General features: G+C 43.7%; 2 protein-coding genes across 3 annotated transcripts in view; one reads left to right on the top strand and one right to left on the bottom strand.

Annotated features, from left to right (window-relative positions):
- Window positions 1–15,186, bottom strand: part of LOC126531221 (V-type proton ATPase catalytic subunit A-like) — a 42,373-nt gene extending 27,187 nt beyond the window's left edge. Inside the window, exons 1-7 of the mRNA XM_050178658.2 lie at window positions 15,090–15,186; window positions 14,256–14,357; window positions 11,847–11,975; window positions 11,045–11,256; window positions 7,703–7,840; window positions 5,536–5,687; window positions 3,441–3,603 (exon numbers count right to left, since the gene is read on the bottom strand). Coding sequence (XP_050034615.1) covers window positions 3,441–3,603; window positions 5,536–5,687; window positions 7,703–7,840; window positions 11,045–11,256; window positions 11,847–11,975; window positions 14,256–14,328 — 867 coding nt within the window. The 5' untranslated portion in view covers window positions 14,329–14,357; window positions 15,090–15,186. The remainder of the gene's footprint in view (window positions 1–3,440; window positions 3,604–5,535; window positions 5,688–7,702; window positions 7,841–11,044; window positions 11,257–11,846; window positions 11,976–14,255; window positions 14,358–15,089) is intronic.
- Window positions 15,187–15,338: 152 nt separating this feature from the next.
- san (Probable N-acetyltransferase san) lies at window positions 15,339–24,635 on the top strand. Of its 2 annotated transcripts, XM_055071036.2 has the most exons (6): window positions 15,340–15,467; window positions 16,070–16,209; window positions 16,307–16,426; window positions 19,881–19,947; window positions 22,645–22,830; window positions 24,432–24,635. In XM_055071036.2, the coding sequence occupies exons 1-6, from the start codon at window positions 15,454–15,456 to the stop codon at window positions 24,451–24,453; spliced, it is 549 nt and encodes a 182-aa protein (XP_054927011.1). In that variant the 5' UTR covers window positions 15,340–15,453; the 3' UTR covers window positions 24,454–24,635. The 2 variants fall into 2 exon arrangements, with proteins under 2 accessions (XP_054927012.1, XP_054927011.1); XM_055071037.2 differs by lacking the exons at window positions 22,645–22,830; window positions 24,432–24,635 and adding an exon at window positions 20,337–20,529 and having other exon boundaries at window positions 15,339–15,467.

Genomic DNA, 24,635 nt, shown 5'->3' with positions numbered 1-24,635 from the left:
TCATACTCACACGCACATCCCAATTAATTTTTCGCCAGTGAGCTGGTTGCCAATAGATCAGCCATCCCTTGCAATATAGCTGGTACTCTTTATCCTTGACAGCTCCCCACGTGTTGACCCGCAAGTGCTCCAGATGAAACCAGTTGCTATTGATGCGATCGTGGACGATGACCGAGCAGTTCAGAAGACACCCAGCCAATGCGTGCACCGAGTCAAAATTAAACTACTGCTTGCCAAGACAAATGCGGACAAAACAGTGGTTTCTATAGGCATGATCATGGATGGCGACTACACAGTTGTGACGGCATGCTGCTAATACGGTGTTATGCACGGCAATTATGACAAGAATAAGAGCCATAAAGGCACAAATAGGCAGGAGGCATTCCATCATTTCTATCATTCACGTACGATTTCTGCCGATGACTGCAGCGATGTGTACTCTGCCGCTTTCAGTTGTAACGTTAGCGCCACTTTTGCTCTTTTGCATCGCACATTTGCAGCCCTCCGCATTCACCAAGTCGTAACAGTTGTCCAAATTAACCAGTCTGTGTGGCAAAATATGTCCCAATTAACGAGAGTTTGAATACACTAAATAATACACACGACTGCCGGTACCAGAGGACGAGTCTGAATTATCCAGTTGTTCCAAATTAACAAGGGTCGAATTAATGAGGTTCTACTGCATACTGTTACATTGTGTACCAGCCCTGCCTTTTAACCTCCCCATTCACACCACAGTTAGCCCTACCTACCTAAGAGGCCACTTCCAGAACATGTTAACTATTTCTAATGCATATACAGTAGAACCTCATTCGTACATCTTGAGAAAAAATTCGAGAAAAAACGTACTAACCGCGAAAATGTACGATTGAAAGTCGCTAAAATATCTTGCAGACTCAACTGTAGTTCACATCTACGTAATGTGAAGCATTGCACGAATTGTAGCAGCACGAGATGCCTACGCACACCGGACAAGTGGGGCACAAGCAGCCTGAGCCACGTGTTATCGTTTTTACAGTTTCGACACGCATACGTTGGTGCTCCTCAAATTCGGCCTTAGTCAGCAGCTTCTTCGAGCAAGGCATTTTGGCAGTAAGTTCTGACATGCCCACTCAGCACGAATTGCTGTGGAATGAGACACCGATGTGCATCAAGCTGGTAGAACCCAAGCGACCAGACGTACAAGCCGTTTTCCTGTTAAAATGGAAAGAAATTGACCTGTTGGGCGACACTAGAATACGATGCCTGCAACGCCACCGGAGCGATACAAGACGCTCACTGTGCGCCACCTGCAGAAGGGAACAACGGCACCGCGTTTGAGCTATCACCTGTTAAAAGCGTGTAGTGCACTTCCAACAGCACTACGGGCCACGTGCTGTGAAACATAAGCAAAGATGCCTATCGCAATAGGGTTGGAAGCGAAGCTGTGAATGAGGTGTGCAACAACCCGTGAGGAGATTTGTAGGTAGTACTGAACAAGAAACTTGATACACACCAGTTTTTTCATGTGAGACAGGCAGGTGAGTATTGCAGGGAAGCTGCTACGGTGGTGGCTATTGTTTTCGATCGCGTGAACCTTGCGCCTCAATCCCATTTACATGGTATCTAGCGACCGGAAAACATACCATACAATCGCAGTTTGGCAATGTACTGAACATTGGTGCTGAAAGATTGTGTTTTGCAGGAATGCATGAACTGGGAAAAAATAGGCATACCTGTATTGTGCTATTGTTTGTGTTCTCGACTGCGAACGATGGGGCTGGGAAATCGTAACCGGATCACATCAACAATGTTCTGCTGTATTGTTTCACTTTATTCTGGCCTGTAGGTTTGGACTGCATTTTCAAAACTGCCTTCTCTGGGGACATTCCCAAAGTGTCATCAGTCAACCAAAAATATTAAGCTGTGCCAGCTCTGAGCTCAAATACATAAGCTATGCTGCATGCTCAGCCAAGTAATGCATATTCCATGTACGGATGTATATGCCTGCATCCAAATACGTGCATGCATGTGGGCGTGCATGTATGTGGGTTTCTTACATCCAGCGTCAGTCAGCACAAAGCCAAATTAGGCGGTTTACATTTTGAAGCTGCACTGTGAAATGTGAGGGATGCCAAGGTGGAGGGTTCTGGATTACCATATATACTCGCGTAATCAATGCACTTTCTTTCCCCAATTTACCGAAGCGAGGTTGGGGGTGCATTCATTACGTGGGATAAATTTCACGGAGACATTTCCGAAACAGCAAAAATTGAAAAGTAACATGGTAGTCATTTGGGATATGCATAAGATAACATATCTTTGCAGTAAAAATACATGTATACCATTCGCAAACTAACTTCACTCCGCATCGGAACCACCAGACCTGCCATTCAGGTCGCTGGCTGCTTCATCCACATCATGGTTCCACCATAGAATAAAGAACCAAGACATGAGCCGCACGAAGTCGGCGCGACCTAGGTCAATTGCGTGAGGTGAAACTGAATGTGTGCTTCGAATACCGATCTCTATTCGCACCCTAGCTCATCCTCGCAGCTGCTTCCAGCAGTCTGCCGTTATCACAAGCATTACGTTGAAGCACACACCTATTTTGACAAGCATGCTGTGCGAGTCTCTTTCCTCAGCCGTCCTGCTCATCGGCATGTCAAAGTTTATCGGTATGTGATCAGCGTTTCCGTTTTGTGAGCAGATAAACTCTGTCCCACAGTAGGCTTATATCTCGTCTTAAGGCCCATCACGCATCGAAACCAAAGGCAGGCAGAACAGCGAGCCACAGTCACACGAATTCACTACTACACCCGACTATGACAAACTATGCCTATCAAGTGCCGGCTGCCCCTTCTTCACTTAACTCTCCCGTGTGCCGGGCCCGGCCACACATCCCGTACGCGTGCTCTCCTATCACTTCAGCGTAAAGTATGTGAACTGCATATGTTGCAGAGAGCCAGTTGTGTTTATTTTTTACCTCTCTCGAATCTGCGAAGTGCCTTTACACCGGCACTGGCAGAAAGGATATGTTAAGCATTAAGTGTGCTTGCTTTAAACACATGTGCGAGAGTCAAAGATTCTAGTCTTTCCAAGAAATTACAGCATGATCATTCGATCATGGGACTGCACAGTAGCAAAGCTGGGGGGTGCATTCATTACGCAAGGAAAAAAAAAATTCAGGTTTTTTGCGACTAGTGTTGGGGTGCGTTCGTTATGCGAGTGTGTTCATTAAGCGAGTAAATAGGGTAATTTTGACCACCTGGTGTTGCTTACTGTGTACCCAAAGCGTAGTGCACAAGCGTTGTTTCAATTCACCTCGCCCCTCAGAATGCGGTCAACGTAGTTAGCAGTAGACCCCACTACCTCATGCTAGACAGCGCAATTTTACAGCCACTCAGTCATCGTGGCAGGTGGCCAGAAGATGAAAATGAGCAGCTTAGGCAAGCGCTTACCTCAGGGAAGTCTCTGAGTACTTCAGACATTTCATTGCCACGCTCTCCGCAGCCGACATACACAATCACATTGCTGTTGGAATACTTGGAGAGGGCTTGAGAGATGCACGTTTTTCCACAACCAAAGGCACCAGGAATGGCAGTCGTGCCTCCCTGGACACACCTAGAAAGAAGTTCCATCATACAATCAACGAGTACGCATCTCACTTTTTTCATGAATATCTGGGACAAAAGGAATTTGAAAACAAATGGCATCATGATATTCCATAAAAGGTCGCTTACCTCAAATCAGAATTGCTGACTGGCAATTTTTCAATCAGCAATTCGTAAACTCATGCAAACTGACAATTTCATGACAAGTATTTTAGCCTAAGTGGATAAGAAAGATAATGTAAACACAAACTTGTTAAAAGTTTGTGTTGGCAAGTTGTAACAAGTTGTAACTTGTCAGAAGTTAGCAAGTTAACTTGATATAAAACATCAGAGGCATCCAGAAGCAAATCTAGACATGGTACTTAGTTGCAAGAAAGGCTTGAAACAAAAAAGGAAAGCCACATTCAACAAAGATGTGACTTCCAATTTGCACTGGATGTCTGAACACCTTTTAAGTATGAAATGGTTCTTTACATTAATTGGTTTCCCAGAAGGAACTTATGAATCAGTACAACCCAATTAAGAAAGTCAAAATCCAACACAACCGTGTGTTTACCACATGATACCACATGGTGTGGTGGAAGAATAAGGACTGCTCACTGATACAAGTGCGAACTGAACTCAGGTAACTACAGGCAGCATGCACAATGGCAGCCTCAGAGTGTGGCATTATATATGCCTAGGTTTCAGAGCAAGCAGGAGATAACAAGTCAATGTGGAGAATGGTGGTGCTGTCTGAAACTTGTGACATCAGATTAGATGACAACCTCACAATCATCAAGGACGAAGTGATTCACTGGGCAGATGGTAGACGAAGGTGTAGGCTCCATGAACAGTGTGAAATGCGACAGGCCGGTGACAACAGTAGTGACTTCATGGTTAGGCGATTCAAGTTTTTTTCGTTGCTTTTGGGTCAGACTGCAGTAATTACAGCCATATATGTACAACACACGAGATCAGAAGAGCAGTCACGACGGAGAGTTCGCTCCTCATTACCCCAGTTTTCGGACACAACGCGGCGGGGTTAGGTGGAACATCTAAAGCGACGTCTGAGTGACGTTCTGCATTGCCCACATGCTTAATATTGTTTTAGTTTCCCGTCACTGTGTTAGAACACTACACAATAGCACAACGACAAAGCATATCTCAGACCCCTGGGGCGTCCCTAGCTAATGCGAGTCAGCGTCTCACTCCGCAACGATTTTCAACAAAATGTCCCACCCAAAGAAGCTACAGACACAGGCCAAATTCAAGGAGCTCAGACGTAAGGTTGGCGAAGCTGCAAAAACAATGCATGTTTTGTACCGCTCGTGCACCACGAGCTGGGTGCATGTTGGAGTCTCGTGTAGTAAGAATTCACATTACATAGATGTCAACTACAGTTGAGTCTGCCAATTTTCTTTTGTGGCTTTGGGTCGTATTCAAATGAATTCTGGGATTTTACGTGTCAAAACCACAATCTGATTGTGAGGCACACCATAGTGGGAGACTCTGCATTAATTTTGACCATCAGGAGATCTTTAACGTGCCCCCAATTCACAGGACACTGCCGTTTCTGAATTTCGCTCCCGTTGAAATGCGGCTGCCACAGCCGGGATTTGATCCCACAACCTCCTGCTTAGCAGCGCAACACCATAACTGCTTAGCCACCGCAGTGGGTGTGACTTCGGGTCATACGTTTTCCCGGTTAGTACATCTTTTTTCTCATGTTTTTTTACGTAGTATATATGAAGGAGGTTCTACCGTAAATACAGCGTATGCTTAAACAATGGCTGGATATGATAAAGGAACTCTTATGTCTGATGCGACTTGGTTATGACGAGGTTCAATTGTAGGTGGACAAGTTTACTAAGACCTTTGCTGGTGCTTTCCAGATTCCTCAGCCACTGAACGACACTAAAGTACCCACTGAGAAGGACAGGCATCAAGAAAGACTCCTTACGGGAACAGGGTGTCAAGAACCCTCTGGCCGGTGAGCAGTGGATGATTGGCGGCCAGTTTTTCCGTCACAGGGCGCATGTTACGCACAGGCCACACTTGCATCATTGTGTAGCTGCTCTTCTCACCATCAAATTCGATTTCCAAGATCTTGTCCTAAAATGGGACAATGACAGTAGAGTGCTACAGTACATTTAGCTTAAGCGCAGCGCTACAATTCCAAGCACACAAGAAAAGCTGAGCTGCAAACATACTGCTACACCCAGCATAACCTATGAGATAAGGGAATACGTAACTGAAGTTTAGCACTACAGGAGTGTACTGCATTGCAATTAAAATCAAGAACCACAACGCTTTGGCAAGCCTCTATCTATCACAGAAGATCTTTCCTTTGTTGTCCCCACTCACACACACTGGTTCTTAATGCAAGCTGCACTCAGTTTACCTACAGCACAGAACAAGCACAGCTGCATATAGAGCATGCAGCTGTTAATGATTGACTGATGATGATTGATGTCCCAAAGTGACGCTAGGGCTACAAGAGACTGCAGTGGTGTTCTGGATTGACTTATTACTTTGGCATTTTTAACTTTTCTTTTTTGTGCATTTAAAACACAATACAAGAGTAGGTTTGCAGTAAGCCCCCTTTCAAGTTCTAGATTACCAAAACCTCGTGCTCAGCAGCCACAGCTGCTGCAGTGGCTTCATGCATATATATGTTAGGCTGCCGACATACGGTATGGTACACAACTGCCAGTTGGTATTAATTCACGAGTAGCCACAGCACAAAATGAAAAAGCACATAACTAGACAAGAAAGCAAACGGTGTTGAATAATAACTGAACATTTATCTTGAGCGCCTGCAGTTCAAGCTACATTAGACAAGCTTTCTGGTGCTCCATGAAAAAAAAAGGAGTGGTTCCTCCAAGACCACCTGTCAGCCCATTTTTATGAAAAAAGTCATAAAAATAACAGGTTTATGCCAATAAGTTCCCTTTTTTTGCATTACAGACAATGTGCACTGGGTTGGTACAAGTACTTACAACAAAAGGCCCTCATAGTAGAAAAACACTTTGAACCTAGTATAAGAATGAGGATAAGTATTTGTTTGGGCCTGGCATCCCAATGCTAGTTCCAGCAAGGAACACTGCTCTGGAGGGTGATGGGTAATTCTGACCAACACCCTTGGTAGGGGTGCACGAATATTCAAAACTCCAGAATAAGGAATTATGTAGTGCCCTATTCGATTCGGTCTTCAAATCAAATAATATTTTGCCAATACTTTTAGAATATTGCAGAGCTTCAACAGTGCCCAAATAAACATAAAATTGAAGCAAAAGGATGGTAATGCAGTAAAACACGTTGTGGGGCTAGTTGGTGCATAGCTTTAAATAGGTGAAGCGCCAATAGTGACGGCACACAATATTCAGTGTCCCTCTTTTTTCGTTCCCCTCTCCTCATGGCTATATAATCAGCCACCTGTGATTTCAATAAACAGTTGCAAGTAGCGCCTTGTCCTGTCTGTATTTCTTCTTGTGTGCCGTCACTATTGGCGCTTCACCTATTGAAAGGATGGTAAGTTTTCCCCCCCACGGACACGGCAAAGACAAAGCACGAGAACTTGCATAGTGGAGCATGCTATGTCACTTAGCTAGCCATACTTTACAGGCTGTACTGCAGTCATTCGCACTCTTTGCAGAGCCCTGTACTTGGAAAGAAACTACTTGTTTGCTCCTAATGCACCATTTGTGCTTTTAATAAAAAATGCTTTAAGATGTGTTACGTAATGACAGAAACTTGTTAACTTAAAAATACTGAGATGTGAACATCGCTTTATATTATTGTGATAACGTCTTTTCACTACTCGAAAACTATTCGAAAAGTATTCGATATTCGATTCGATTCACTTTTGGCACTATTTGATTCGTATTTGATCTCAAAATCACTATTCGCAGACCCCTAGTTCTTGGCGGTGTGCACAAACATTTTTCCAGTGCACACTAGAATGTGGATGCTGCAACTAGAAGCCTAACCTATGACAGTGTGCTAGACAGAACTTTGTCATAGCCACTGAGCCCCAACTGTGCATGAAAAAACATTTGTTTAGCCCCTGATGCAAGATGTACTTCCTTAGCCCCACGAATATGTCCTCACGGAGTGGGAACACTCACATTCACAGCGTAGTTGCCAGGTTCAGCGATGTATGTGATGGTGCCCTTTGACTTGGGTGGCAGCATTATCTTGTGTTGCACAAGTGTGTTCTCCTGGACAATGCCATAAATGTCACCGCCAGTCACGTGGCTGCCAACCTGCAAGAGAGCACAGAACGGTTCAGCGACTCATGGGAAGGCAAACAGCTTGTCGGACAAGAGTGATGCCGTAGCTCGGGGACGCTCTGAATTTACACCACATGCATCTAAAAATTCAAGTGCACTTTAAATGGGTCGCGAGACCAAATTTTGAAGTTTGAATTGTGCATTGCATGTTAATTCGTGCATCTCCAACAGCAAGCTGGCAAAATGCGAGTGCACTCACTGCAGTAGAAATATTTGTTCTAATTTTTTTTCACATTGCAGTTAAACTGTTCATCAGTCTGGCACTAATAACGAGCGACAAAATCAAACCACACCCCTAGCAACAGCTTTCTCAGAGTAGCGTAAGCCACTCTTGAAGGTCACGCCCTTATTTACTGCAAGTTTCCAAAGCAATTGCTGGAGCCAGAAATATGTCATGATCGCCATGCGTGGTTTTGTTTTCACATGTGCGTTTCACGAGCCGGCAACATTTTTTTTTTTTTCAAGCTTGCAAAGAGAACACACCTTCTGTAGGGTACATACACACTTTATTAATCATGATTTACCTTTAAACACAACACACAGGTTGCAACTTGAGCAGAAAGGTCAAACTTCGAACACATTGTTTTTTAGATCAGCGATATTTTGCAGTGACATTGCTACTGCCTATTTTACTTGCTTCTAAAACTTGTTTGGATAAATTTGCTCAAGGCACGCATCACTCCTCTCACCATCAAAACAGTCCTAAGGCTATGGTTGGAGACTAATAAGCAAAACACCATTCACGTCTTGTTTGCAGTACTTAATATTCATCCGCAGTCAGCACTAGTGTGACAAATTGACAGTATCTCCAGCATTATCATTGCGATTCTATGGAACCACAGCAATCAGTCACCTCAAATGTTTCTGCACTCACTGTACGTCAGACCTTGGTTAGTTCAATATGTCCAAAGACAGTTATTTGCATGCATTTTTTTTTTTTGCAATCTTATGCCACCCAATCTTTCAATAAAAGTTTTTTTTTGCCAACATTTTGGAAAATTTATGGAACATATCTGAAATTGTAGAGGAGCCCAAATTTGTAAATATCACCGTATACTTGGAAGACTTGGCAGGCACAATATTGCCATCAGAATCAGCCTACCAAGTCACCCTCCTTGATTACACTGACTTTGAGACCAGACCAGTTCATTCGGCCAAACAACAGTCCGAGCAAAATAGGGGAAGATCCACTGAAAGCTTCAGTTTAATATATTGTTACGTGTGGAAAGACACAGACGAAAGATGCTATTTACACACTATTTACATTGGAGCCAGGCAGCCAGGCTGACACTCGCTCGTGCCAAGGGCACCGACCAACTTCTTCGTCGTTGTCGCTGCGGCTCATCTCTTGAGAATCACTCGATGATATCGTAAAAATATAAACAGGAACTTAAAGGGAAACTCCGGCGATTTTTCCATGTCAACTGATTGCAGTGAAATTCTCTGAATACATTACTCTGCACACTTCCGTCATGTCCTCGGAAAAGCAGATTTGAGAGCTGTGAAGATTTTTTTACAAACATTTAATTTCCTCTAGTGCCCTCCCTTACCTCCTTCTCAGTTACAGGCCACATTGTGTATTACGTGTTGTACACGCAGAGCATACTGGGATCACACAGACAGCAACGAGAAAGTGGAGGAGTCTACAATCGTGAGCTGGTGCTTGGCGTGAGAAGTTGCATTCCCTGTGGACGGGCAAGAGATGGGAGACAAGTGGTGTTGCATTGTTGCCTACGCAAACGTCAGTCCTTGTCATCCGCACACACAGTTGGAACATATGCCGACAGTGTTCAGCTGAGGTTAAGCCTATCACAGTCACCAAGTTCATGCATGGACTGCTGGCATATCTGAGCACCTGACCTTAAGCTAGTTAAGCCATTAGGATGAAAAAACTGCTTCTGTAGTTTAGTTTTGACCACATGGATTTGAAATAAACTATTCCTCATTTCATACAGTGCACACGCAAAAAGTTAGAAGCAATGACATGATGTGCTATTAATGTCCACACATTGCCATTCTCAAAGGCGGCCACTCTTTGCCCTGTATCTCAAATGGGCAGCAAGTGGAGGCCTCTTCGATACAGCAGCATAAACAACCACCTCATTCAGCTGCCAACAGTGTCAATGCTGGCACTGGCATTTTCGCGTGAAAGCTGCACGTTCTATATATGGACGATCATATGTGCAAAGTCCTCATTTGTGTCTGCTTTATGGAACACATTAATTGTGTGCATGAAGAGAATGAGAAGAATGGTAAGTGGGCAGCATAACAAAGCTCCCACACTACGGTTTCTCGCTCGTTTCCGTAGGTGTGTGGTCGCTCATAGTACCGTGACTCAGGGCTATAATGATGCTTACATGCACAAAATTTGCATATTTTGATATGTTCCGACATTTTACCAATGAGCGGCTAACATTATATCTCAAGTGAACGACGAACACTGTACCTGTCGATGTAAACAATTGCACCGCTCGGTACTTTCGACTATCATAGGCAATCTTGCGGGATACAAATGAGGAAAGTCATGCTCACATCTTACAGTGAGTATGCAAAGCACTTCCCTGAGAAGGGGTAAAACACCTAAAAAAGTAAGCATCACATATAAAATCAGTGGTTAGAGCTACCCTTTGTCGTCATGTTGAAGTGCGATATGTTGGACATGTGCACTGGCTCTCATGGTGGCGGCTTGAATGCTAACAGTGATTCGTGGCTACTAAATTCATCATAATTATAGCTGCCACTGTTTGAGAGATCCAAAGAGCTGGTGCAGCCGACATCGTCACCCAAAGGTCCAGTGCAGTCAGGAATCAGCTGTCTGCCTGCTCATCGCCGATTCGTCAGCCCCACGAACGATCCCTCCATGTCTTGCACGCCGTCCCCGCTAGGGTACCTCCCGTGACATCACACGAAGAGGTTTGCTCAGCTGCTTGGTCAAGTTTCAGTTTCATTTTTGTACTTTATTGCTTAATTAAGATTATTTTCGAATTTGCAGAACAATTTTACTATCATACGAGTGACGGGGAAGTCTCGGGAACCTGAATATTCCATTGCCTTGACATGGTACCCTTTACATGGTACCCTATACATGGTACATGGTACCCTTTACAAACACAACTACCAAGCACATGCAACTACACTAACTGCTCGCATGACTACCGAAACAAGGCAACATGTCACCTTGAAGTTGGTCGGCTTGAACTCCCATTGGACGTCTCTCCTGAGAGCCGGCGTGCTCACACCCTTGGGCAGGTAAATACTGTTAAACAGTGCATGGATCTCTCGCAGGGGCCGCTGGATGCCATCAAAGATGTTGTTCATGATGCCCGGCCCCAGCTCCACCGAAAGGGGCTTGCCCGTTCGCAACACAGGGTCACCAACGGTGAGTCCAGCTGGGCTCAGGCCGTCAAGGAATGTTAACAACTAACAAATCCTCCGTGTCACCTACTCACCGTTTAATTGGCAGCTCAACAAATGCTGCAGACCCTATGATAATGCCCATAAAACACAAATCTCTAAGCACTAAGAACATAACCTTTACATTCAATTTTAAAAAAATTGCAGCGAAAGGAGGCTCAGTAAACCACAAACACAAACGAAAGCAGGTGGCGCTCTGGTTTTTTCCCAAACGGACTTTGTGCAAACTTCATACTTCACTGTTTAGAAGTAAAGAATTCGTGGGTACTCAATACAGTATTCAATGCCATAATTTAAATGTGAAATTTAATAAGGAAAGCTACCCTTCGTCCTCTTTGCTAACAGCAAGCTCTGCTAGTGCAAGGTAGACTCAAAATAAAGCTTCGAAAGAGTAACCTGCCTATCTAAGTTGATTTGGCAAGTTATATGGGTTTGGCAAGTTTTGTAATTTTTCTTTATCACTTTAAAACTTGCTTGGCAAAGAATGAATGGTGAAGTCCACGCAAACATGCTATGTAAACACTTGATTGACACAAGCAAGGCCACAGGCATGCAAAAAGGAAACAGGTCTCTTCGTAGACTTGGATGGTGGCCATGTCACCATCAAGCTTGATGATTTCACCGACCAGCTCTTGGTGACCCACACGTACAAGTTCGTACATGGCAGTTCCGGCCATCTTTTCCGCTGTAACGACTGAACCCATTGATTCTAGGTCAGTGGAAGTCCTTAATGTAATATTAATGGACACACTGTCATGACAAATAGCAAAAACATATGAATCAACTAATTAACTGAGCTTCTCATATGAAGAGGATGGTGGCGGTTAAAAATAATGGAGAACACTCATCTTTTAAGCATCATGCGAGACTTTGCAGGCTTTAATTCATGTGGAGCTGCTGTTCCTTGCATGCAATTATGACAAATTAGCTCCATGCACTGAAATTGCTTAAACAGGACTATTACACACAACATTCACTCAAAGAGTATTTACCATGAAGGAAAAGCTCATCGCTCGGCCTCGATGTTGTTATCAGCTCCACAGCTACCTAGCTAGTTCATTTTGCGATTAGGCAATCTAGAAAAACTTTTGTTAAGTTGAATTATTCCAGCTCTAGGTTATGTGAACAGGGCATTCCAAGAACCATCACGAAGCACCCCACTCGCATTTTCCTACCCAACACCATTTAATTTTTTTTCACATTCTATTCTCTGATGACAGCAGGTATCTCCTCCATAGAAGTGAAATCCCACAAGTCTTAATACAGAAGACTCCCATTGATTCAACTCTTTGCTTACTTCGAATGCACTGGAACGTTTCAGCAAAAAACCATGCATTGATATATAAGGAAAGCTTGTTTAGTTCAAAGGCAAAAGCATATCGCTTTGGTTAATTCGACCTCCCGACAATGCCCCTGATGCACACAAAAAGCTTTCTAAAAGCTTGAAAACCCAAAATATTCCATAGAGTTTGTACACTAACTTAAGGAAAACCTGGACGAAAAAGTGGCAACTGCAAAGGCACAGCCATGTCAATACCCCTCCTTGTCTTCAGCACAATTATCTCCAGATTGGCTAATACAAATTTTATATAATGGAAAAAATTTCCAATATATCATGCAAAATTTGAATTTGCACATAGCACATATGTAAAACAGGGAGTAAGGTTTATTCCATGTATTTTTTAGAAAGATCCGATGGCTATTTAGAAAATTTACTGTGCGCGAGAGGGTGCATTTACATGCGCCATAACTAGATGATGCCACCGTATCTAGCAAGGCTTGGGATTCCATCAACTACGCATCTCATCTTAATCGCATCTTATTGTCTGCATATGTTGTTGACTCGTACCGAGAACTCAACTTCACCTGTACTAGACTAGACAAACGCAGCTTTGTTAAATATGATGAACCTTTATTGTTCCACCTCACTATAAAATAAATTTTTTATTGAAAGATTGAAATGGCAGTGCCCACGCGGTTACTAGTTTCAATGCATAGGCACAGTGGAGAGTTTCCTCTTAGAGTTGGTTATGTCAGCTCTATGAGCAGACAGCGCTAGTGGTTCCCTAGACAACAGCAGTGACGGCAGTAACTTGTTCTGCAGAAATGATGACTCACATTGTTCCCTGGGCAACAATATTGTCGGTGCTGATGATAGTGTTGGAGGTATGTAGGCTACTGACTGATGACATATGTAATTATTGCACTAACGTATTGAAACAGTCTTAATGACAGACTGCTTTAAGCAACAAAAATATTTGAATCTGTCTTAATTTGACCTTTTGGTTAATTTGACCAGAACTTGCGGTCCCCCAAGGGTCGCGAGGGCAGGAGTTGAATATAACTGCAATAATGGTAGAACATCAGGCACTATGCATTACAGTGGACATATCCATTGTCATTGAGCCAATTCAATGTCATTTCAATAGAAGTTGCTTTCCCCAAAATCCCACTTGCAGTAAAGTACACCTCTGCAAAGGGATACTTTAGAATTATCACAAAAGGGGCTACAGAGGCACCAGCCGCAACTAATACAGTGAAACCCTTTTTTGACGCTTAAAGACAAAGTGTTCCTGTGCTTCAAATTCGGAAAGTTTGTGAATGTACGGAATTTGACTGACGACTGAACGTATCCATGAGCCATTCTTAGTGGTACTACATTCGCTATATCCATCCTGCAAGTTTAATCAACATTAAACATATTCGAATAAAGCCCGAGTCTAAATTTTTGACGTTCTTACAGTGAACGAAATATTTATGGTCCTCCAGTGTTAGGTTTCAATAGTTTACTACGCACTGGGTCACAGAAGGTGCCGCTGTCGCGCAGCTCATTTTCTGAGCACATGCTCGACTATACAAACCTATTAGTGCTTACTTATCCAACGGTTAGGATATGCTGGACATGAAGCAGACTATCTTGCAGTTGCAATTGAAATTTCAAAATGACTGGATAAATATAAACCAGTTTGCTTACCGGGACCGGAGACCGCATACACATATCCGAGGTTTGATTCTTTCTCCTCATTCTGGATCTTTGGTAGAGACATCTCGACTTGTTCAGGTCAGCAGTCGTTTGCTGAAAGTCACGAGTTCGCGATCAGCTGTCACTATACGAACAGAGGCGGCTGGCACTACAAGCATGCAGCAACGGCACAAATCTTGTAGTACTGCTTAAGATATTTCGTAGAAATGACCGTCGCAGGAGACGGATACAACCGCTAAACATTGAACGCAGCGTATTCACAGTGCAGTTTATTCGGAGCCGCGCGTCACATGACCTGGCGACCGCGGCAACTGCGGTCTGTAACGCCGATTTCATTAGCATCAAAACACAGAGGTTTCTTATTAATTAAATGTTCGCAAACCCCGATGAATCTCGACTCGTCTTAGCGCGGTTCTAGTGGGTAAGGGGGGCGGGGATCCAACCGAAAAACTTATTTTTACCAATGCGGCGGCTCTGCGTCGTAAATGATAACGAACAAGCGCTCGCAGACGAATTCCGGTTAGTTTCCGCTCACAGTACAGGTGCGACGCAACTCAGGCGGCCTAAAGAGGCTCACTTCTAATCAAGCAAGCTTTACGCAGTGGCATGGAAACGCAAAAGCAAGTCAAAGAGCTGGCGCTGGCGGCTCATGCAGAGCCGGTCAATGCAAATAACCGGCGGAACATTGAAAAGTTTCACTGCGTCAAACAAAAGCCAGCTGAAGCTTTAAGCGAAACGAATGCGCAAGAGGTAATAGGTAACTGCAACGCACAAAACTAAGACCCGAAAAATAAAACAGAACCACCATCGAACGGTAACACCTACCGCCAGACCCCTGCTTCTCCTTCTGCACCTTCTCTACTGCTGCCTGCTTTGCGCGAGAAATCACATGACCGTACGCATGAGCGAGCGAACCAGAGCGAACATTACTTTTACGTCTCATAATTAATTCACAATATCACTGTTTTTTTATCAACAGTTTGAAATAAAAATGCGTTGAGTTTTGTTAGACAAATTCTTACTTACAGTAGGGATTATACGTTGTTGCGGCTACGTAAGCTACGTTAAAATCAATTTCACAGACTTCCGTCAGCTTCCGCTGGGTTAGTTCACATGCCTGTATGTTGGCGCGAGTGTTAGGCTGCTTGGTTTCTTTCAAACCTAATTCCCCGGGGTTTAATGAATTAAAATGACAAAGTCAAGGTGAGCGTGATTTTGATACGTTGCTTCACCTCGCAACGATGCAAATGGAAATAGTGGACCCTCTGCGCAGCACGGTAGATGCACAACAACCAGCTCATGCTGTCTCCTTTTTAAGCGCACAGTGCGCGCGGCAAGGAAAACTGCGGCCTAAAATATTTATTTTGCAAATCGAGGACAGCAGAATTTTTTTTTCGGCCATATAAATAATTTTTTTGTATATAGGCTTGACTGGCTTCATTTTACCGCCAGTGTTTGCGTTGGCGTCTTGCGTTAGCGTTAGGCTTAAATGATACGAGAAATAATCTGGCCGCGGTTATTTACGTCTTTTTGTTTGTTTCGCAACCGGTGTCGTGTTCTTTTCACGTGGTCGTAAATACGGCAAAGGTTGACGAAGCATGTGCATAAGGTAGGTTAGCCTGTTGCAGTGGAATCCTAAAGCACTTTTTCGGCAGCGATTGCTTGCGAGAGAACTTGTGAAACTTGTACGACGCTTTAGCAACAAGTTCGCGCGGTGCTGATGTACTGTGTAGTGGTGATCGCTATTGCGCCGGCGACGTCGGTTTGTACTGTGTGCTTATTTACCGGTGCTCGTCTCTCGACAGGGGATGTAGGATCGAACTCGGTGATGTCACGCCTCACAACATCAACCAGTTGAAAAGATTAAACCAAGTAGTTTTCCCGGTCAGCTACAACGACAAGTTTTACAAGGATGTACTCGAAGCGGGAGAGCTCGCAAAATTAGGTACGTAAATCGAATGACTAGGGTTTTAAAAAGCGTCATTTTTCTTTGCTCACTTTAGCTGCCTGTTTACGTAATTAAATACTCATTTTCTTGGCAGCCTACTACAATGACATCGTCGTCGGCGCGGTCTGCTGCCGGATTGACACGTCAGAAAATACGAGGCGCCTTTACATCATGACCCTGGGCTGCCTTGCGCCATACAGAAGATTAGGCATCGGTGAGTTTTGTGAGAATGCTTCCACAGCGAAGTTGAGATGCACTCATCGCCTTGTAGCAGTGAGTCTCCGCAAGTGTGTTACGAGATAAAGAGCCCTTGGTTATGCGTGGTAGGAGGGCAGTATACATACCAGTGTCGCAGCTTGGAATCATGGGAAAGTAATCTGCCATTACCAAGAACCACTGAACACCGACTGACCACCGCTCACGGTATAAAGATGCCAGTCTATATCATGCCATGCATAAATTTGTTAATTCAGTATTGTTGCCTGCGCAGTTGTGGGGTGCTGCAACTGCAGTCACAGCAATACGAGGAAGGAGCCAACATACACTTAACATATTAGCCAGCCGAAGACCGTGGAAGATCAGTGCGAGCACACAAAGTCCCTAAGCACATGACGACACAGTTTGTGGCTGACGCGGGTAAAGCATGTGAATCTAGACAAACCATGCCCTGACATACAGTTTGTTGTGCACACTTTGTGATAGCTAAGCCCATAAGAAGTTCCTGCAAACTAGGGGACGTGTGAATTTTGGAAACGTTGCGAAGTACGCTTTTGACATATTCACAAGGAGATTGTGGAAACGTTTCGAGGGTACTTATCTAGACTGGGCTCCCACCCTTCAATAGGGCTACAGCACTGAGCCCAAATGTTTTGTACGTTACCAATGCCAGGCAAAGCAACATGCAATGAAGCAGGTATAAGTTGTACAGGTACTTCTAGAGAATGCAGAGAGAGCTGTGTATCCACACACATTCTGATTTATTGACCGATGATGAAACAGTTCTCCAAGTCTTTCTCGGGCCATTTGGCTGACGGACTTTTCACCAATCCACTCCTAAAACAGTTATTAGATTCCAGTGACTTGTAGGCTTTCATTTGTTAGAGGGCGACGAAGTTGTGATGAAAACACAGGATAGCTAAAGTTGCCATCGTGAGTTATCTGTAGGAAGGCACTGAAATTGGCAATCGTCGTCTGCTCCCAGTATCAACATGTCACAGTGCCAAATTTTTTTCCTCGTAGCATGAACACATTGAAGTGATCAGCTCCGCATGAAAACTTGTTGGCAACTTTCTGAGCAAAAGGCTGGGTAGCTAGCATCACGTCACCATTGCCAATTTACCGCTGTTGTCGCAGTGACGGCCATCGCCATGGTTCATAAGCATGGCGGCCGCACAAACAAGCCAGTGGATGCGACATCACATGCAAGCTATGCATAAATTGCTGACGGTGTTGTGCATATTTAATGATGACGGGATTAGTGCTGAAAGTTATGTGAGCATGAATCAGAATTTCCGCATCAGCATACGCAGTTGAACTAGCCTATTGTAATGTCTTGCTCTTGTGCTTCAGCATTCGGTTACTCAACGGTTTCTGATTTACGCAGATGTAGTGAACTCCAAATGAAACTGAATGTGGGTAACCGACTCATTAACCACCCATAAACCAAATTGTAGCATGCTTTTATTAGAGAAGGTGACACTGAAGCTACCACTGCCATCATCAGCTGTTATGCTGCGTACAAAACACCAGCTGCCTGACAACAATGCGAAAAGGCAATGCTGAGGGGCAAAGAAGATCTATTCCTAAGCAGTGTGCTGTTGTATTGTCAATGACACTTGTGCAGGTGTTTGCTGTTCCGAGCTGTGAGAGAGTTTTAGCCTGTCAATATGCGTATCACCGTCTGCAGAATAATTCAGAAGTGAGCAGCAGCTCTGGGGCCAAATCTAAGGCAATCACTTCTGCAAACATTCGCATGACTCGTCAACGAACACATCAGCGTCTATGAGCAACAGTATTCCTCACCAGTGCCGACGACACTGTTGCTCGCAGATGCTGTGCCGAGTCACAAGATTTTTTGGATCCTACAAGGTGATCAATCAAGAATGCTGCTCCTGGTGAAGCCATCTTGTGGTTTAAGGTTCAGCCAGATGTCACAAAACATTATTGCTAGGTTCCACTAAGCTGCGGGTGTAAATGCATCAGTAGTAACATACTTAGTAACACATAGTGGCTTCTTTTCTTTGCCCCCTTCTATAAGAATATTCATACAACACATTTCTAATGTGTTGGGGTTAAACATCAAAAGGTGCTGACAGTGCTGCTGCTGCTGTCTTTGGCGTATGTCTTTAAATATTGTGCTATTCCACAAACAGCAATACATACAGTCGAATCTCACTATAAGGAAGCGGCATCCGGCACAAAAATACCTTCATTATATCCTTCATTTTTTATAAGTACACATGCTGATATTGGCAAAAAATATCAAATTTTATAGTTGCTTCATTATATGTGTTCATTATATCAAGATTCAACTGTATGTACAGTCGACCACAAATGTTAATGATCCATAGGATCTCTGGGAAACATCAAATTTCTGAGCAGCCTGTAACAGTAGCCAGTAAAACCACACATTGCAGTGTTTGAATATACTAATAGAGACTGGAATTGTGAATACCGGGCTGCATTGCGAGGCTGCACAAATATTGAACTCTTTTTTTAGATATTGTGCTTCATGAAATTTCGTAGTTAACTGTACATAGACTGAATCATTTGACATGTGCCCTATGTTGTGAGGCACGATGGGAAAAAGAGTGGAAGCAGTAATTTTTCAGAGCCATTATTCTTGTCCTGTGCAAAATAAATTTTTTGCAAGTGCATTTTAAAAATACACTTTTGGGCAACCTATGATACTGTTTGTAGTTTCGCTCAAATGGCCTGGCAATACCTGAAAAAATCAGGGGGTGATGTACAAGGGATTTGTGCAGTTCCCTGTACGTGCACGGGCCTACAACTTGCAAGTGTTGCCAGTGGCAGCCATTGTAAGGATATACTGTGAGCATACCTGTTGCGAGTCCAGTTTGGCACTTTGTGCATCTTGCCTTGAGCTGAAGACAAGTCTGAGCAAAATGAAATTGCCGGACTCGAGTGACATGTGGCAACACTGTACATGTGCACATTGTCAACCAGGTATAATAGCAAGCAGTGGGTAAAAATATAATTTAACTTTGAAGGCGATTCAGGCGCTGTTGTCAGACTATTGCACTCCACAACATAGAAATTAAGTTAGCTTGGAGGAGCTCCACGACGTAGGCAAGCTTTTGTTGCATTCAGAGAGTTGTGACTTCAGAAAAATAAAGCTTGGGGCCCTTTTTGATAAGCGTATTCATGGGGCCTGTACACACTCAAACTTCTGTGACACATTGTGGATATGACCTGCGATACCAAGTGATAAGTTGCTGCTGTGGCCTGCAGAGTTGTAGCACTCTCAGCTTTGAAGTTGGAGCTGGCCACAATAAAAGAGGACGTAGGTAATTAGTTGTCACGTGCAAAAGTATCCGAGGTTTAATACCATCAGTGGCTGCTGGTAGCAGAAAAATCACTTGTGTTGGTACTCTTTTATGAGTGCATAGTCATTTACTGATGTCATATTGCTATTTCTTTTGTTTCAGGCACAACTATGGTTCAGCACGTCCTAAATTATGTTAAAAAAGATGGGAACTTCGACAGCATATTTCTGTAAGTATCCGTAGCTTCATTGAGCACACTTATGTATGTACTACATACTTCACTATAAGCAAACATCCACAAGCCATATAAATAATACTGCATTAGTTATTCATTAAGGAGTTTGTAAGGGTTACCATTCAGCTTCATTTCGATGCTGTAACACATATGATACACGTGCACAAAAAAATGGCACTAACTTGCTGCCTTAATTTGTAATGGCACTCGGACAAACGAAATGTCATTCATTGTTTAATGCATAAGCCAGAACTCATTTGACGTGAGAAATGCATGCTCTTGACGCCATGGCGTATGCAGTGCAGTATAACTGAAGTATACGAAGCAGTGTCTTACGATGTGAAAAATAATTAGACAACTTTCAACTGCAATGCTCCCGACAGGGGTTGTACTCAGCATACTTCCTCCGGTCGGCATTACAGCGGCCTCAACGCGACAGGTGCCAGTTTCCTTCTAGGCTTTGGATTGACAAGCAATGGCCGAAGTTGCTATGGCCGATTGCAACATTGTAAAAGTGTTGCAAGGTAAAGCTAACTGCACCACAGTATGCTTATTTTTGCATTTCACTAATCATCAAGGCAGATTAAAATTTTTTTATTAGTGCCCTACAATTGCTTCAGAATGTGCCGTCATCAACATCATGTCGGACGCCATTTAATTTGGATGTGTGGCAACTCCACCTTAAAGGGACTGACAACTGGTCAGAATGTGTTGCGAGACATTTTGATGGAAATGAAATGACCATGATTTATAGTGATAGAATCCAGCACGCTGTTTGCTATTTAAGTAGAGATTATAATCTTAAGTTGGCAAAAAAAGTATAAAAAACCATTAAGTGGCGAGACCTGGCGGTGGAACCTTGGCACTTCGGATGTAGTCTATGAGATTACGTAAGTCTGGGGTTATTAAATACAACATAATTATTGCTTAAAATAGCAGTTGCTATGTTATTAGACACTTGCGCTTTATTCTATGCTTCGGAAATCAAAAGCGCACGCATGGCTAGGGCAACACTCAGAACTGCGTATCATGTGTAAAAGGGTCATTTCATTTTCGATTTGATTGGTTTTGTTTTGACTGGTTAAATACCAAAGCAGTCATATAGGAAACCACAAAAACATAGCTATTATTGCAGAAATACTTTAACACTTTGGAAAACATGAATGGCAGGAATGTCGACTTCATAAACAAAACTCTTTCTCACAGTTACGGCCACACTTGTCGTTTTCCTCCTACTAATGCCGGCATACCATGATGCCAGGTATCATGAAAATTGGTTGTCAGTCCCATTAAACATTAATGATTGAATGTCATTTTTTGTGCCTGTGTACCACAGGTATGAATCAAGCATGCCTTTTTTAGGATACAGCTCATCCTTAGTTTGAAGGAAAGGAAGTCAATTGCATGTATTGCAAATGCTCACCCAGCTGAATGTGTTAGCATTTGCGAACTGAACATGCTAGTATATTTGATTTTATATGGAGTGCATGGTTTTTCAATGACACCCAACTATGCAAATGTAGAAATTGCGTACAAACTGCACCAATAGCATGCTTTGTGATTGCAGTTGGAGAATCTGCAGGTTTAGTACAGTTAAACCTCATTAAACTTTACCCACTTGAACAGTAGTTTCGTTTGAAAAGTAGTAGTCAAATCCCAGACTCAGCGGCCATTGAACATATAGCATTTTATATCCGCATAAACCGTACCAGCTTATTGCGTACATATGGGTTAACACGTTGTGTTTCCACTTTTCGTCATGAAATCACGTCGGTCCGTCAGCCCAGCAGAACAATGGGCTTCAGAGATCGGAACGGCCTCCAAGCGCAAATGCAGAGGGTGCTGTTGAGGGTGAAGTCACCTCAACATCAGCATCATTTCAGCGCCGTGCCAGAGTCGGAGCGTTGTGGCCCGTATTGTATCATGCGAGCTAGGTAAGAAACGGGGTGCTCAGCATAGAAGAAAAATTGGACATCATTCATGCTGTCGAATGTGGCACGAAAAAATCGGTGCTGGCACGCAAAAGGGATCTACCGTTCACTGCAGTGTGTGGCATTTGGAATGCGAAGGAGAAGTTGGTCGGCAATGCTGCTGCAACCGTGAAAATACATTGGCTTCGAGGTTTGACTTTTTGCCATCATTACCTCTTATTGCCGAAGTGTCGCCTAACGACAGTGATGAGGACGACACGGAAAGTGACAGCACAGGCGATTCAGGCCCAACATTGGCAGATGCTATGCGTTAAGTCAGCCTCATGCGGAGACTGGCAGAAAAGCTGGCTCGTAGCTTGAGCGAGTTTGAGGCCACCGTCGTCGCTGCTAGCCTGCCGCGGCATCAAACAAAAATAACATGCTTTTGTCGAACGAAGTGAATAAATACTGCATGTCTTCTGCCCTTTCATCTCTTGTACTTCCGTTTTTCACAGGTAAGTGGGCGATCTCATGCTATTTCGATTAAGCAGTACTACCGTTTAGCACTTACTTTTTCCGAGCTCCGGCCAACTATGGTTTAACGAGGTTTCACTGTACTTTTACCTTTCTGTTTTATGGTTGCAGAGGCACATCTTGTGGCCGTTTACTGCTTTGTAGTGTGGTGCACGTGACCATGTGGGTCTTGTGCTGCACAGTGTGTTGGGTCCTTGTGTGCACTCGTTCCTGGTCGCATATCTCATTTCCAGCTGTCGTCTTGCAGGCACGTCCAGGTGAACAACGAGAGTGCCATCGAGTTTTACAAGAAGTTTGGCTTCAAGATTGTTGAGACCAAGGAGCACTACTATAAGAGGATAGAGCCAGCGGATGCTCATGTTCTGCAAAAGACACTCAGGCCGACAAAGACTTCGCTGCAGAACGGCGTGGCCTCGGACAAGGAGCGGTCCTAGTGAGTGCATCCACACGCCGCCTCTGGGCGTCGTGCCACTGGGAGACACACACACACAGAAAAAAAAAAAGAGAAGGCAGCGCCTGCTGGCCGGTCCATGTTGAGGGAGTCGCAAGGGCAGTTTGGATGGCTGGCCTTGCCACATCACCATGAGGGTGTATCGCGGCCCTGTTGTCACTGGCTTCCCTCCTGCCGCTGCAAAGGCTGTGTGGCTGTGTGGGCCCTGTGGTTGTGCCGAACTTGCCACCTCCTAGCCTTGTCAACACTGTTTTCAGCTTGCCCAATACTTTGCAAGACCAAGGATGCACAGAAGATGGTGATGGCACGTGCTGCTCAACTGTGTTAGGGTCTGTAGTTATTAATGCCTCCTATTGGTGAAGAAAGCTGCTTCAAGTTGCAAATAGTGTGACAAGACAGACAAAGGCCAGGGCCAAACACCACATTTAACTACTCTGAAGACTAACGACTTTCAGTGTACAGTTTACAGAAGCCTCATGGACTCATGAGACTATAAGTACTGGAAATCAGCACAATATTACATGAAGCCAGATGTGGCATTAGTCCCTGATCTTTGACACACTTTCACGCTTGTTTTCTTACCGTTTGTGACTGAGATGTGTGCTATCTAAGCACTTGTTTGCCCTTGACTGGTTCGGACATTTCGAGCACCAGCGTAGCATCTAGCTGGCTTATCAACAGCTTTCTGTAACTAACAGCTGCATCAGCTATGTATCTTTTGTGCATCCTTGTTTCTCTAAGCTGCTATAAACATCACTGCCCAAGCTTGAGGGGCAGATGTCTGCTATTGTCAGCATAAAACAAATTTGTGGAGTTTGATGTGTTCCTTCGCAAAGGACATATTGCCTGCACTTGAACGTCATGCATGCTCTTGAGTCTCCTGCAAGAAGCTTGCATTCTGATGTTCGAATATCACCTTATGGCATTTGTGCTTTTGTTAATGAGGGAAATATGTGAATACCGTACATATGCATTGCAGAGCTGTCTATGAAGTGACATTTTTTTTTGTAGTTATGTTATATTGTGCTGTTAGCTCAGGAACAAGCTAAAGTACTTGTTTGTGTTGTTTTCGACAACTTAGGTGTTTAAAAAACTATTTGAACTCCTTTGTGTCGCCTACATGGAAAGAGCATTCTGATGACGTACCTTAAAATTCGTTGAGAGAGCTGAGGCAGTGTTTGTTGTATCTATGTATCCTGTTAAACAGGTGCCAAGTGCTTGTGATTACTTAAACAGTGTTAATGTAATTTTAGCGGACACGTAATATGCAATTAGAATATTTTTCCGCCTGTTAAACAAAAATTTGTTTCTAGATGGCGTTTTTGTAAAAGGTTAGTACACAGATGCTATTCACTACCAAGTTTATAACTGTGTGAGTACGCATGCACATCAAGATGGGGGGAAAAAAACACTTCATGCTGCTGTTTTGAAATCGTCCATTCTATTTAATTAAAGTACTGTATACAGCAGGTGGTCTGAAATTTATAAACATGCCTGTGACTTGCCCGTTTCTTTTCATCAAATGTTGAACTTTGGTTGTGTCATATTTCCTTAAATCTGTGCTCCTTACTTCTTCATTTCAGTCTTATGCACATTTTTGGCTAGGGTGGTGGCAAGAACAGCATGTGCCAGCATGTTGCACCGTGCTGGAACTGTTTTTTTCTACCAAATGTTGCAGCATTGTCTGCCGACGAGGAATGTGCGCACAGTTGCCGTGCAAACAGTGAGCCTTCTGTGTGCCATTCTGACCTGTGAATAAATGTGGCCTAGGAATTTTTTATGTGAAA

Source organism: Dermacentor andersoni, chromosome 5, assembly GCF_023375885.2.
Source record: "Dermacentor andersoni chromosome 5, qqDerAnde1_hic_scaffold, whole genome shotgun sequence".
Classification (NCBI taxonomy): domain Eukaryota; kingdom Metazoa; phylum Arthropoda; class Arachnida; order Ixodida; family Ixodidae; genus Dermacentor; species Dermacentor andersoni.
This window is presented reverse-complemented; position numbering and strand designations above follow the sequence as displayed.

Bases quoted from the DNA above. Each gene is read 5' to 3' on its own strand.
- san (XM_055071036.2), top strand. The intron at 16,210-16,306 runs GTACGTAAATCG...TTTTCTTGGCAG, and splicing joins GGGAGAGCTCGCAAAATTAG to CCTACTACAATGACATCGTC. The intron at 19,948-22,644 runs GTAAGTATCCGT...GTCGTCTTGCAG, and splicing joins AACTTCGACAGCATATTTCT to GCACGTCCAGGTGAACAACG.